Source organism: Pleurodeles waltl, chromosome 11 (genome assembly GCF_031143425.1).
Source record: "Pleurodeles waltl isolate 20211129_DDA chromosome 11, aPleWal1.hap1.20221129, whole genome shotgun sequence".
In the NCBI taxonomy this organism is placed as follows: Eukaryota; Metazoa; Chordata; class Amphibia; order Caudata; family Salamandridae; genus Pleurodeles; species Pleurodeles waltl.
In genome coordinates, this window is record NC_090450.1 from 129558407 (window position 1) to 129573948 (window position 15542).

Sequence of the window (15542 nt, forward strand, 5' to 3'; positions counted from 1 at the left end):
GTCTATCCTTAGACAGGAGTCATGTTTGTGGCTGCTTGTGCATCAGAAAATTACTCTAGGCTGGTTAGCTGCGTATGTTTTGCCGCTAACATGCCTAATGTAATTTCTGGCCCACTTGCGCCATACTCCCTAACGCCATCCCTGCTCGGCTAGCGTCTTTTTTTCCAGTCGCTAGCCATTCCTTAGCACCATCTTGCATCATGTATAAATATAGCGTTAGGGTGGCCCTAAGGAATGGTGTTAGCCGGCGTTAAACTTTTTGCCGCAAAAATGCATTAGTGCAGTTTTGTGGCAAAAACCATAAAGTCTTTCTTCAGGAGATGGACAATTTGCTTTTAACGTTTATTTACCTTCCTAAAAGATGGAATCTTCCAATGTCTATTCTAAACCATCAGGCCATCAGACATACCAGTTAGATGTTTTCATTTCTGTTCACGAAGTCAGTTGGGTGTAGTCTATTGTTGCACAAACATTGCTAACATTAATTGCTGTATCAAACTTGAAATTCCACTGTTAATTTCCAATACAGTGTAAATATTGTTGGCAGCCAATAAGAATAGTTTTGATTAACGGGGAATTAATCAACTGTCTGCATTGCTAATCGAGATCATAAGAGAATATTCTTGTCCTCTCTTGGAGAAATGTTTGTATTTTTTTTATTTTCTGTCAGAAAGATGCTGTCAGTTAGTATTCTTGAGCGGACGTGCAAATGGGGAGAGTCACAAAACAATTAAAACTTGACTATGTGGAAGAAATTACAAGCATGCAAGCAGGTATGCAGTTCTCAGGTACCTCTAATTCACTTGCATTGAGTTTAAGGCCTCTTAAGTGGGTCTCATTCACAATTGAGAAGACTGATAAGTAGGCCGTTGACTCACTCATTCACTCAACCACTTGCCCACATAGTCACTCACTTTCTCAATCCCAATCACTAAATCGCCTAATAGGTGAATTTCTCACTTGGTCAGACACTTACTCACCTTCACTCAACAGAAAACTTGGATAAGCCTCGAACATAACTTCAAAAGCATGCATTCTAGCCACCCAGTGCCCCGCTTTTCTGAATTCACCTGCAATCAAAATGACCTGGAGACCTAGACTGTACCCCATGTTAAACTCGCTGAGAGGCTAGCAATTGACACTTAAAAAGAGTGGAAACTACTGCACATTTTTTTGCAATTTGTGCACATTTGACAGCTCTTTCATATTTTCATATATTCAGTTAAAGCAGAAGTTCTCATGATATCTCATTCCTTCCCCCAAATGCATCTCAACATGCATTAATCATTACTGACTGGACATGCAAATCTAAACATGCGCTATGATTAATGCGTCTTGCCGCAAAGTCGCTCAGGGAGCATGGTATTCTAAGTAATGGTGCAAACTCACGAATTCTGAGTGGAAATCAAGCTGCATGTGGCTTTGGGGACATTTAAGTATTTAACAGTGATTAGATTAATGAGTGACGGTACAATTCCAAACATGTAATGGATAACTAAGTGATGGGGCAAATCTAAACCTGATTAACAGTGATAGTTCTTGACCTATGGTGGGCATCATTAGCATGATTTTTCCCACTCCTATGTAATTCTTGCACTGGAATAATAATGGTCATTCTTTATATACTGTACACACTCTTCAAAGAGTAGTGCTGACCCATGATATAATGCTTACAGTAGTACAATGTTAGTAATTCTTTATCTATTTTTGGCATTCTTGCAATGAAGCTGCCCAGCTCTGGTGCAATACTTGCACTGGCACGTTTGTAGCACTATCACCACAGTTGTCTGAGGCCTCAGCCCGTAAAGATTAGCGTAACATGTAATCATCTGTCCGTGCATGTGGTAATTGATCCTTTCATGCAGCCACCAGTTAATTCAGGCTTCCATTAATGCAATTATTCAACCCTTCATCCAAAAATGAAATCATTCACCTTTTACTTCCCGTCAATGAGCCGAAGCACTTTTGCATTCATCCATCTAATTACTCACTGATCCTCTCAAAAGTTAATCCTAATAATTGATATCACATTTACTCACTCACCCATCTACAAAACAACATACACATAAAGCTGCCAGTCAATGAAGACGATCTTACATTTATATAACAGGCACTCCAATTTGCTTTGAAAATGCGTGTTTAACATTCTTGGAGTTCATTTCTTCCTTGAACATTTCAGCTTAGATAGTTCTGGAGTTCATATCCCTTGGAAACCCTGCAAATGTGGCAGTTGCTAAGCTTTTATCCACCATCGTGGAGGACCAGGTTCCTTAACAGTAAAGGCATCTGGTATTTATCTTTCATTGCATGTATATATTTTCTATTAAGGGTTAACGTAAGTTTTGATTTAGGAATCTCATAGGGAATTTAATAAGCTAAAAATCAATACAAGACTTGTATTCTTATTTTAAATGTGTTTTGAGTGATAAACTGCCTTTCCTGAACTTGACATGAAACAATATTAACATGTGTGAGGAGCTCACTCGAGGGACATTTCACACCTATTATATGGCCAAGGATCCCGCCAGGCATATGTGCTTCTCTTCACTTTAATACACTTAAGAAATCATAGGACTGCCCTAGCTCCTCGTATAATACTACAATTCCACAAAGTACCCCCCCCCACCAGAGATACAAATATGTTCTATGCACCACAACATTTCGACAGCGTAATAACTGTATGAAATGTGTGTGATTCAAGTCCACACTAATTTCCTTTCTTGAGACCTTTCATTAAAACGTCCCTCCATTGATGTTTTACTTGTAACATACCATTGATAATTGAAACGTTGTGATCTAATGGTTTCCTGCTGCTATACTGCTTGTGAAATTCAGATTTGACACGATTTAGACTCATTTTTGTTCACACATTACTTGATCAGGTAAAACCTTGGAAAACATCAACAAGAAAGTGATCCTTGTTGTCAGTTCATAAACCAGGCGTTAGTGTGAAGCTGAGCTGTGAACAGTTCGAAAGTATTTAATATCACCTGTTCAGATCATGGACCTCGAGATACAATCTAACTGGGAATCTTGTGGCTTTCTTGTGGCAGGATATTAGCATGCTTAAGGTTTGACACTTTACTAGGCCCGCACAAACGTTTTATTTTGACTGTGAAAATTGTGAACTTCACAAACTGCATATCATGCATTTCACAGGTGCATAATTTTACAGTTTTTTTTTTCCCTGTGGAGGACTGGTTTCAGCAGAAAATGTTTTGTGGGAAGATGGTTCAAGAAGAAAATACATTGAAAGTTCCGCTGCCATTATCTTGAGTGATTCTGGAAAGTGAGGTTTGCAGTTACTTCAGAATTTCGCACAGTTTCACTTAATGATTCATGTGCTTTTGGGAACATTATATGAAAAACGCAATTTTGCACATTTTTACCCTTCAATATTACACCTTGTGAACAACTTATACATACAATTAGGTACTCCGCAAAACTAATGAGGAGCATCTTCCATCAGTGTGCACCAACACTGTATCTCCTCAAGCTTATTCTTCCAATCACGAACAGAGGAGAAGCAGTGAAAATGTACTCAGCAAAACCCTGTCAATTTCTCTGTACTTATCTCTCAGGGGCTCCAATCCAGCGATCCCACTTCTGCTCAGTTTTCTATTCAGACTTCCCTGCCTGCTGTCAATTTTTCTGAGTCAACTATTCATATTAGTATTGCAATGGGAGGTATCCTGAAGGAACTGGAGGAGACCATGCAACCAAGCTTGAACTACCTTCCAGCTGAGTTCTTTAATCAGGAACCCTTCTGTATTCTAAATGGTATCAAAATTCTGAATGACATTTAGTTAGAATTATTGTGTCTTAAACAGACAGTGCATGATGCAATAAGAAGCAAGTGTCACCATCTGTTTCCTTTATGTATGTATATATTGGCATTTTTAGAGGACAAGCGCAGAATGAAAGTAATAGAGCATTGACCAAGGGTGTTAGCCCTGAGGCGCAATAATGTCTCTCTCACAATAAGGCGTGATGTAATGAAAGGAGCTACCTATTGTGTCACAATGTGGTGTTCTCGACAGAAATGGGTCTTCAGATCCTTCTCAATAGAGGAGTATGTTTAGGATAGATCTAATGCTAACAGGGGTGTTCTTCCAGATCCTTGGGTGTAGATGTGGATTGTCTGTCTTCATTTCTTTCCTGTTTTTGTTGTTTTAGGTCTTGATTACCTTAGCCGCCTGTAAACTGATCTATTGTTACTAATATATAACATTTACTTATAGTGGGCTTTGGGTAAGTCCCTTGCTCCTAGTGTGATTGGATGGCTGTGGTGTCAATCTCAGCTGTCTCAAGTTGATTCAATTACCTTCTCCCTATTTCATGTTTGTCCTGCCCAGGAGTATTTCGCTCTGAACAGCATTCCTACTAGTTGGGTTGTATCCTTCCTCTGCTGGCATTGCTTCCATTCAGGGAACTACTGTTTTTGTTTTACACAATCTATTGGAGTGGGCGTGTTTTCCAGCTCTTTCCCCTCTGTGCTGCTTCCCCACTCTTTTCTCTCCACCCCGTTGCTTTAAATGTCATGTTCCCCTCCCCCAGCTGGTCCATTGTATTACCTCCCGTCCCTCCCTCGCCTTCCTTTAAACCAATGAGGCTTCCTGCCTCCCACTAGACCCTCCCCTTCCCTTTTAAAACCCCCCCAACCCCTACCCCCTCTTTTTTTTGTCTAGCCCACGCTAGACTTTCTCTTTTTACTTACCTTCACGGCGGGGCCTGGAGGTCATCGTTGGATGCACTCCTCGGGAAGCGGAGCTCCGCGAGGTGTGCTTCGGCCGGGCGCGTCTTTTCTGAGAAGGCGGGGCTGCTCGTAAGACGCGTCCTGGGAGGCGGCTGACGGGGTCAGCCGGCTCTTGGTGGCTGGGGCGTTCAGTTCCGGTTTTTCTTCGCCGCGGAGCCGCGGAGGGATGCCGAAGAGTGTTTTTGGGTTTCTGTGCGGGTAAGACGGGCGTTCTGCCCGCATTTTGACTGAAATTCTTGTTTTATCCTTTATTTGGATTGGTTCTGGGATATTGTTCCTGGGCCCTGTATATTTTATCTGTGGATGAGATCGTGCCTACAGATTCAGTTGATGGCCGGAATCCAGGTGCTAGAGCTCAGTGGCGAGGTCAAGTACCTTTGGTGCAGCAGGTTACCTGTGTACAGTGGTACGACTCCCGCCTACACCCTTAAAATGTCTTATGAGGATTATTTCTTCTTCCTCCTCAAAGGAGGGAGGTGCTGATGGCATTTCCACTCCTGGGAGCCCCCAGATTCAGGGTGGTGGTGCTGCGCCCATCATGTCCAGGGAGGAGGTGCAGGAGGCTGTTTCCAGAGCTCTTCATGCGGGGATGGCCTGGCCTAGTGGGGCTAGGGCTACCCATTCTCCTGCAATTGCAGGGAAGTCCTCCTCTGAGAGTGTGGGAGGGGATGCTCCATCTACATCCTCTGGGGGTGATTTTGGCTCCAGGAAGGTGATGTGGGTTGTGATGGCACATGTACGGGACAATTTGGGGTTTCCTGTGTTTAGTCCCGCCAACGCTGGCTCTCACTTATTTCCACGATATCAGACGCTGTCTGAATTTTCCATGCCTTTTCGGGGACCTGTGAAGGATATGGTGTTTTGGGAGTGGAGGATGTGGATATGGCTCAGGTTCCACGGTTCTTTCAGATACGTTCTTTGCTTTAGGGTAAGGAAGTATGGCCTTCCTCGGTTCTCCTGGTTTCACGTTTGGCTACCCTGATTGGCAAAACAGCTGTCAATCCGGAGGATTGTGTGCCTGCTTGATGCCACGGCCCGTAGGGTGGACTCAGGGCTTAAGAGGGCTTTTGCGGCTGAGAATCTGGCTCTGAGGGCAGGTATTTCTTCTGCTTATGCGGCCCAGTCGTTGGTGCAGGACTTGGATGTACTGGCAGTGGCTGTTCAGGATGGGGCAGAGTGTTCGGAGCTCCTGGCTGGTATGGGGCAGCGGCCTGGTTGTTGGCAGATGTGTCTTCAGATGTGGTCCGTACTTCGGCTCTGGCTTCTGGGGCTTTGATTGGGGCTCGTAGGTCCCTCTGGTTGCGTTCCTGGAAGGCTGATCCAGGGGAGAAGGCGGCCTTGTTGAGACTGCCGTTTGAAGGCCGTAACCTATTTGGAGGGCGATTGCCGTCCATGCTTTCCAAGGCATTTAAGGAGAGGAAGCATGCCTTACCTTATAAAGGGGGTTCTTCTTCGGGTAAAGGGTGGAAGAAGCATTCCAGATCTTCTCCTACTAGGGATGCTAAATCCTTTTCATTCAGGAAACGACGTTTTCAGCCGCGTTTTTCGCCTAAGAAGTCTGCTCCTGCGACCCGGGGTGGTTTCAAGAAGGGGTCCTGACAATCACTGTGGGCCTGGCAGAGGGCCGGTTGGGGGAAGACTGTGTCACTTTCTGTCAGCTTGGGAGGACAGTGTAGACGATCATTGGGTAATAGACATTGTGACCGATAGTTATGTCATAGATTTTGTTGTGCTTCCTCCAGATTCAGGGGTACGTCCCACACCTCTGCCTTCAGGGGGGTCACGGAGAAGAGCATTGTTGAACGGAGTGCGAGACTTACTGGTCAAAGGGGCCATTTCCCGCGTTCCGCTAGACGAACGGGGTCAGGGCACTTATTCGGTCTTGTTTCTTGTACAGAAAGTTTCAGGGGGATTTCGGCCTGTGCTCAATCTAAAGGAGGTGAATACCTGGATCGGGACAGTGCATTTCTGCATGCTGTCCATTCAGACTATTTTTCCATTGGTCAGACGTGGGGACTTTCTGGTGTCACTGGATCTGCAGGATGCTTACCTACACGTGCCTGTGGCAAGATCCTCTCAAAAGTTCCTGAGGTTTGCTGGGGATCGGGTGCACTGTCCGTTTTGTGTTCTGCCGTTCGGCCGGAAGACTTCTCCTCAGATTTTTTCGACGGTACTGGCCCCCCTGGTGGCTTTGCTACATTCAGAAGGGGTGTTTACTCATCCATATCTGGACGACATTTGCTCCATTCTACCTCGCAGGCCCTATTTCGGAAGCAGGTTGCCCAAGTTCTGGTGTCCGGCAGAACCACGTTTTTTTTAATCAATGGGGGGCTATCGGTTTAGTCCCATCCCAGGATCTGAGTTTTCTGGGGTCTCAGTTTCGGACTCTTCTTGGCTTGGTGGCAGTGTCAGTGAAGAAGTTTGTGGTGCTCCGGTCCATGGTGTGGATGGTTGTGGTACAGACGGCCCTCCGTGCTTTTCTATGATTGCGGCTGCGAGGTCATTTGGTGGTTCTGCGGTGCTTGTTCGGGCAACGTAGTGGCCAGGGCTTATGTCATACTTCAAGGGGGGACCTGGTCTAGGGCTTTGTTCGGTCTGGCCTGGAAGATTTTTGTGTGGGCTCAGGAGTGGGTTTCTGCTCTCAGGGCTGCATACGTTTGGGCATTGTGTTACTTCCTCTCAACTTTTCTCCATCCAGAGTTCACTGTTTCTTCATCTGGTTCGGCTCTGGGGTCTTCCAGTGCTGGATGTGTTCGCGTCCGAGAAAAACGCGTAGCTCGGTCACTTCGGCTCCCGGTTTTCGGTGTCCCCAAGCCTGGGAGGTGGACGGGATGTCGTGTCCTTGGCCGAGGGGCCTTTTGTATGCGTTCCCGCCGTTTCAGCTACTCCGGCCTTTGCTGTTAGGGGTGCGGCTTCTGGGGGCCAGGGTTGTCCTGATTGCTCCCCATTGGCCTAGGGCGAATTGGTTCCCATTGCTGAGGCTGAGGGCATCCGGTCGGATGTGGCCTCTTCCTCTGTGTCCGTCTCCCCTGGAGTTTCCCGGCCTCTCGTTGAGGTCTTAGGGGAGGTTACACTTGACGGCCTGGGAATGGCCCGCCGAGGTTTGACGGGTCTGGGGGTGCCAGTGGCTTTAAGTTCTACTTTACTGGGTTCCAGGCGGCGTTCCACTTTACTTTCTTAGGGTAGGCTGTGGAAGGTTTTTTTTCTTCTTGGTGCTTGAGACATGTATTGGATCCTACCGGCACGTCTGTCTTTGATGTGATGCAGGTCTTGCAGGACGGTGCACAGTTGTGGTTGTCTGGGGTGTCTCTGCTGGTACAGTGGGCGGCTATTCAGGCATTTTGAGGTCCGTGGCGCAGCCTTCCGGTTAAGGGTCGTTTGTTGCCGGGATTTTTTCAGGGGCTTCTTCATTTGTTTCCTCGCCCTGTACGTTCTTTTCCTTCAGGGGATCTTTCTTTGGTATTGGAGGTTTTAACGGATTAACCTTTTGTACCTCTGGGGGACTGTGTTTACGTCTTCTTTCCTTAAGGACGTTCTTTTTGGTGGCCATTGCTTCGGCTCGCCGTTTAGTTGAATTGGGGGCCTTGGCCTGTTCCTTTCCTTTTTGGGAAGTTTTTCCGGATCGGGTGGTTCTGTTTCCGGTACCTTCTTTTATCCCGAAAGTCAATTCTTCTTTTCATGCTCGCCAGGAGGTCATCCTTCCTTCCTTTTGTCCGAATCCCGCTTTGGTGGAGGTGGTTCGTTTGCATTTGTTGGATGTACGCAGGGCTTTGTTGGAGTGCCTGAGGGTGGTGGCTCCTTTCCGTAAGGGTGATTCGCTTTTTGTAAATTTTGGGCCGGCCCGTAGCGGAGATGCCTTCCACGGCTTCCTTGAGTCGGGGGGTGAGATCATTGATTCTGTTTGTTTTTTTCCTTGATAGGGGTTGTTCCTCATCAAGGGGTTTGGGGTCGTTCTACCAGGGGTATGGCGGCTTGGGTGGCAGAGTCTCAGGGGATTTCAGTGGTGGAAATTTGCAGGGCCGCCATTTGGGCCTCGCCTTTGGCGTTCGTTTGGCATTCTGGCCGGTCGGACTTGGGTAGTTTGGAGTCGGTATTGGTTCACTGAGTCTTATCCTCTATGAAGTCTTAGGGGTGGGGTTTTGGTGGCCTTTGTGCATGATATTGAACTTCTTGCAACTCAGTGTCCGTCTCCTGTGTGCTTCTTGCTATGTCTCATTGGTTTAAAGGAAGGCGAGGGAGGGACGGGAGGTAATGCGTCCATTTTCTTGCGATAATGGCATTACTCCTAGTCCTACTCCCTCGCCTTCCTTTCCGTTCCCTCCCGCCCTCCCGGTACGGACTGTCTGAGTTGCTGCTTGGGCTTGGTTTTTGTACAGGAGGGGGTAGGGGTGGGGGGGGGGGGTTTAAAAGGGAAGGGGAGGGTCTAGTGGGAGGCAGGAAGCCTCATTGGTTTAAAGGAAGGCGAGGGAGTAGGACTAGGAGTAATGCCATTATCGCAAGAAAATGGACGCATTATCCACCTCTCACCACGTTGTTTTTAAATATTTTCCCCACCACCCTTTCTGTATTGCTTCCCTGCACCTCCATACTTAGCACCCCTTTTCGCATGCATATTACATGTAATGCATGCACATATGCATATAGATATTATTTACATGTCATGAAAATAAATAAAAAGTAATTTGATTTAGTTCCATCAAGGATGTATCACTTTACCTTACAAAGATAAACGCCACTGCATATGCCTAACCACAACGAACCTATATCATTTTAAATACGAAACGAGCATCAATTATAGCCTCCAGCATATGGAACCCTATTATCAGTTTTAAAACACCATGTAATCATGGAAAGAAGCAATGTGCCCCTGGGGGATTCAGGCTCAAATAATTTCTTTTTTAGTTTCAGTACCACTGAAACGTAATCATAGATGCAGTCTGGACATCTGGGCTATACTGATATATGCTGATTGATCGGCTAATCCCGAGCATAAGGCACTTGACTGTCGCTCTATCACTAAGGGATGCGAGGACTCCATAGAGACCCCCACTGGAGACAGAGGGATAGACAGAGAGACAGGGAGACGGTGATGGCTCCATGTGAACAAGTGTAACACTTAGCGTCAGTTGAGACTCCCAGAAAGCAATCAGCTGTCTACAGCGATGACCGCAGGATGTTAATGGCAGGAAGGAATACAATGATGGCAGTCTCCTTCTGCCTAAATGCACATATATAAATGCTGTTACAAGCAGACGTATACACACGCACATACAAGCACTCACAAGTGCACATACACACACAGAGAAACATAGGTAGACACATATTTACACAAGCACGTGTCCATGTTCATAACCGTTTATACACACGTCTGCATTTGAATACACACAAACACGTGTCCACAAAATGCCATACATACAGTCACACATGCACGTACGTGAATATCATACCCACACACATCCACACGTACACACACGTGCATACAAACTCAAAGATGAACATGCATACTCACACCAAAAAATAAGCTCTCAAACAACTCATCTATAAACATACAGTTACACAAACTGAAACACATGCATTTATAGCATCTCATAAATGTAAACACACATATGCTACAATAACGGACAGGCACGCACACGTTTGTAACCTGACATTTATAGACATTAAAGCACAAAAACACAAGCAGGCACGTGCACCCTCGCGGACTTTCATACACATAGAAACATGCGTATCCAAACACATTCATACATGTAGACACACTCACACACTAAACGACACGCACACACGAATAGCCACAAACGGAACCACACACACACTGGTATGCACGTGCAAGCACGGCAGGTGCCTAAACAGCACTTTGGCAATCTCTGTCCACATGGACCTTTGTGCATAAGGAAGGACAGCAAACACTTCCAGCACAGGATGGCTGCTAAGACGCAAGCATTGCAGGCTCATTCACAAACACACCTACGCTCGACCCTAAACTCAGTGCTTCCTGTCATCTGCCTCACTCCAGCTGTCACTCTGCTCCATGGTACGCTTCCCGATACCGCGGGCGCTACACATCCACATTAACCCTCACACAGCCGAGTAGCGGACCTTTTTAACACGACATTGCCTTAGCACAGTCCTCCTGTTCACACGGCACATGCACTCAAAGAAAGGAGGGTTCTGATAGGGGGGAATACAAATCACAGTCCTCTGCCCGAAGTACTCACGTTCATCTTCTTATCCTGAGTGGGGCACTTTCAAGCCATTTTACAAGCGGGTCCAGTCAGAGGTGGTGAGTGGGGCAGGAAGGCGCAGCGCCTCCGGTCCACCTCATCGCCGCGCCTTCCCCTATGAGCCCACACCGCCGGGACGTGGCTGCCCAGTTCAGAAATAGACTTTCATGCGCTTGCCATCAAACATTCCGGCTTAACTCTCGCCAGCAGCTGTAAGGCTCCGCTCTCGTCGAATGAAATGTGCTGCCGGTGGGCGTGTGGGGGCGCTCCGCCCCTAGCCCGGCTAGACGAGAGCTCTGTGCTGAACTTGCCCCCGTCTTCCTCTGCTGGAGAGCCGGGCTCTCCCAAACCCTGCCTCCCTCAGTCATCGACCTTGCAGGGGCAGAATGTGTGTCTCATTTGAATTATTCATGATGCTTTCTGCTCTGCACACATTTTAAAACATTAATACAACGTGCTTCCCTATTATTTCGGAGGTGCTCCATACATGTACACCGTGTGTGCCCCTAAATGACTGTGTAAAGAGATTGCATGTCTGCAGTGGCGCTCGAGGAACTTCCATTTAAGCTTCTGCCTATCCCCAAAATCACCCCAAATAATAACGACAAATTCTGTATAAACAAACAAGATTTGCAACCCTATTTTACGATGTTTTTATGTTTATTTTCCTGAAGACATTTGTACAAAAAATATACATTGAGGTTGGAGAAGAAACTCGGCAAAGACTTGTTTATTTAATTTTGGTCTGAAATTAAATATTGTCCGTGACTATGGCAATTTTAGAACCAAATATGGGAAGGGCACAAGTCATTACTTTTTGATGTTTTATCACATTCTTAAAAGTACTGGTCATGGAATCTAAAATATAGGCAATTATATATTTGATCTTGTGTGGTTTCTATGTGCTCACTTAAAAGAAAAAAATTTAAGAACAACAGATACACAAGCAGGCGCGGGTTTGCAAGACACACCGAATGCATTTCTCAAGTTCTACTGTCTACTGTACTCCGCTGTTACTTGTGCCGGCGCCTGCATGTGAATGGAATCGCCTGGTGACTGACATGCTGGTCCCGGGCTGCTTAAGCCCAACCTCTCTGCCTCCTGGAGAATAAAAGCGTCACCATGGCAACTACATCCACATAATGCAAGTCTATTGGCCCCTGAAGTCCTTTAGGTGCTTCATCCCATATAGACGACATTTCTTAATTTAAAAAACAGATCTGACAATTAGCGGGTGCGCAGGAGGCTAATGGCTCCGCCAGTCCCCGCTGATCTTGTTATAGGACCCGAAGTGGCGCAACCTCCACGTTCTTTCTGACGAGCTATGGGTATTTAGCCAGCAGGAAACTCCAACCAATGGAATCACAGTCAGAAATGGTAATCACCTAAATTAATTCATTTCGAACCTTGATGGGAGGTTATTTATAAGCCTAGACTGTCTGGCAGGAAGTTCAGCTTCCTACCTCTCGAATATAGTGGGAATACATCCTCACAGAGGTGTGCTAAGATAAGAAGGTGTCATTAGGTATAAAAGCAGAGATGGAATTGTTTTCAAATCTCTGCTTCCAGACCCAGGTTCCTGCGGACTTAACTAATTGTCCCTCATTTACTGCAGGCCAGGAAGTGGTAAAATCTGGTAAACTGAATTTATGCTATTTGATTGTATTACCACTTTGGAGTGAGGTATTGCACATCTCAGCATTAGAAAGCCATAGCTGTTAGCAAAAGTAAAAAGTGTGTGTCACTTTTAGAACATTATATGCTGAACATCTGTTTTTTATATTATTTCCCTTTTGAAACTAAATTCACCATTATATAATAATTTCCGGTTGTGCTAAAACAGTTATTGAATCATGTAATGATCACAATTATCTGACAAACATTACGGCCCAGATTTATACTGTTTTAGCGCTGCATTTGCGTCAATTTTTGACGCAAAAGTGGCACAAATTTACAAAATTCAATTGTCATTTGGAAGTTTGCGCTGCTATTGCGTAAAAAAATGACGCAAATGCAGCACTAAAAAAAGTATAAATATGGACCTATGTTTTGTAAATTTGACCCGCTTTTGAGTAAAAAAAATGACAGAAATCCGGCGCTAAAACAGTATAAATATGGGCCTAGCTCGTCTCAAAATTAGGACAGATGAAACTGTGGAAACATTTCAGGTGCTATACTCCACACTCTAATGTCAACTTTTTGATAGAGTGGGGATGTGCTAGTGTTTTTTTTATTTTTGTATAAAATGAGCTTAGCCACTTGAATACAAAAATTACATATTAAAATGTGACTACAGAAAACAGCTACAAAGGGAAAACAGATAGAAGGGGAACAACCTTTACTATGCATCCCTTTTACGTTGTTTAAAAAATGATTTAAGGGTGGATTGAAGGTAAAGGGAGGTAAGGCTATATATAGGGTTATGGGGTGGGTGGAGGTAAAGGGAGGTAAGGGTAATTTTAGGGTTCATGGGTATGTAGAGGTAATGGGAGTCAAGGGTAATTTTAGGGTTTATGGGTGGGTAAAGGTCAAGGGAGGTAAATGTGATTTTCATGGATGGCTAGAACTAAAAGAAAGTAAGGGGAGATTTAGAGATTTAAGGGTAGGTAGAAATAAAGGAAGATAATGGTACTTTTAGGGTTTAAGGGTAGGTAGAGGGTAAAGGGAGGTTAGGTTATTTTTAGGGAGCTAAGGAGTAAAACAAAAGAGGGTTTGATTGGTTCCCCCTTAAAAAAAAAAACACACACACACACACATATATATATATATGTGTGTATATATATATATTTATATATATATATACACATATTTATATATCTATATCTATCTATATATATATATATATATAAGACGAGTCCTGGTGCTTATAAAACTGCACAGGGAGTGACCAGGAAATTGACAAAGGTGAAGTCAGGCTTTGCCTCTCTCTCTCGAGAGAGCAGACATCCTCACTGACCCGAACTCTTTGTCCTCTCTTGATTCGATACGTGTTAAGAGGTTGTTTTTGGATTGCGCCCTGCTGGATAAAGAGCAATGAGGGCTGCAGAAACTCTCAGTGCGAGTACACATGCTTTGGAAGAGTGTTCAGGGTATGGAGTTCTATCTAGCTGAGGTTCGCATCAGCGAGATAGGTTTCTTCTGGCCAGGTTCAGATTCAACTTGCTTCACCATCCTTTAGTCTCTCCAACTAGCTGGGCTTTGCCTGATTGTAGGCTGCTCTGAGGTTGTGACAATAAGCCTCCGCAGGATACTCTACACTTTGTTATGTTTTGCTGCTATTTAAGTAGGCCCAGGAAGTTATTTTTATTCCCCTTGTTAAAGTCTTTGAATTTTCCTCAAGTGATGCTGCCCAATGAATTGTTTATGTTTGCCGTTTTAAGGCTTTTACAAGCTGTAATGCTGTCTAGGAGATCAAGACCTGATTAGTTCTTGTATTGTTCTGGCTCATCAGGGTTTTCTGTTTTATTGATTGTCATTTTTATATATGGAAATGTTTTATGGAGATGATTTTATACTTATGTCTTTTGTATTCTTTTATGGTTGTTTTTGTCTATTGAATAAAGATTTTATGACTGACTGACGTAGACGTATAAGATATGAATATGTTAGTATATTTTTTATCTCAAAGTTAAAGAGGGAGGTCTATCTATCTACTCGTACGAAACCATAGAAATTCATTCGTTATAGTTAGAGTTCTTTCAAGTAACTATAATTCGCACCCTAAGGTAACTATAACTCGTGCCTTCGCCATGCAGAGCTATATCTTCCACTTATTATGTCATTGATGCATCTTCTATCCCATATTTCATATTATCACTGCAACATTTGCTATAAAATTATTGATGAGACAACTGCGCATGGCGAGGGCATGAGATATAGTTACCTTAGGGCGCGAGTTATAGTTTCTTGAAAGAACTCTAACTATAATGGCTGAATTTATATGGTTTTGTACGAGTAAATACAGAACTTAACTATAACATCCCTGTAACCTTTGTTTTTCTAAGTGAATTTCTATGTGTTTTTTAAGGTATAGTAATTTTCATTACTATACATTATTCAGCCATTGCCGTGCAGGCCTTAGGCCGTTCACAGTGGCGGTTGGCCACATGGTCTGGCCGATGTCAACCCCTAATTAGCACCCAACCATCCACTGTCCAAGACCTTCGCCTGTGCACAGTAGGGATTGCCCGCAATGGCTGGCCTGCAACCAGCCCCCCAGGCACCCAACCCCATGCGGTGCACTGCCTTTTGGCTGTGCACAGTGGAAATTGGCCACGGCCTCTTTGGGTGTGAGAATAGATGTTTTAGGGCATATCTGGGGTTGAGAGTGGCTGTCAGAGTGTCTGTCTGGGTGAGAGAGTGTGTACATAATTTTTTTAGTGTGTGCGTCACTATGTGCGCTGGTCCGTGAGTGGGTGCATGATGGTGTCAGTGAGTCTGTGAGTGGGTGTGTGACAGTTTGAGTAGGTGTATGAGTGGGTGTGTAACTGACTGAGTGGGTCTGTGAGTGGGTTCGTGAGGGTCTGACTGGGCTGTGAGTGAGTGCATGAGTGTCTGAGCGGGTG

General features: G+C 44.8%; 1 protein-coding gene across 1 annotated transcript in view; it reads right to left on the minus strand.

The window, feature by feature from the left end:
• The window catches only part of SCHIP1 (schwannomin interacting protein 1), a 343356-nt gene extending 332033 nt beyond the window's left edge, over positions 1-11323 (minus strand). The window contains exon 1 of the mRNA XM_069213261.1: positions 10972-11323. Coding sequence (XP_069069362.1) covers positions 10972-10977 — 6 coding nt within the window. The 5' untranslated portion in view covers positions 10978-11323. The remainder of the gene's footprint in view (positions 1-10971) is intronic.
• Positions 11324-15542: the final 4219 nt, after the last annotated feature.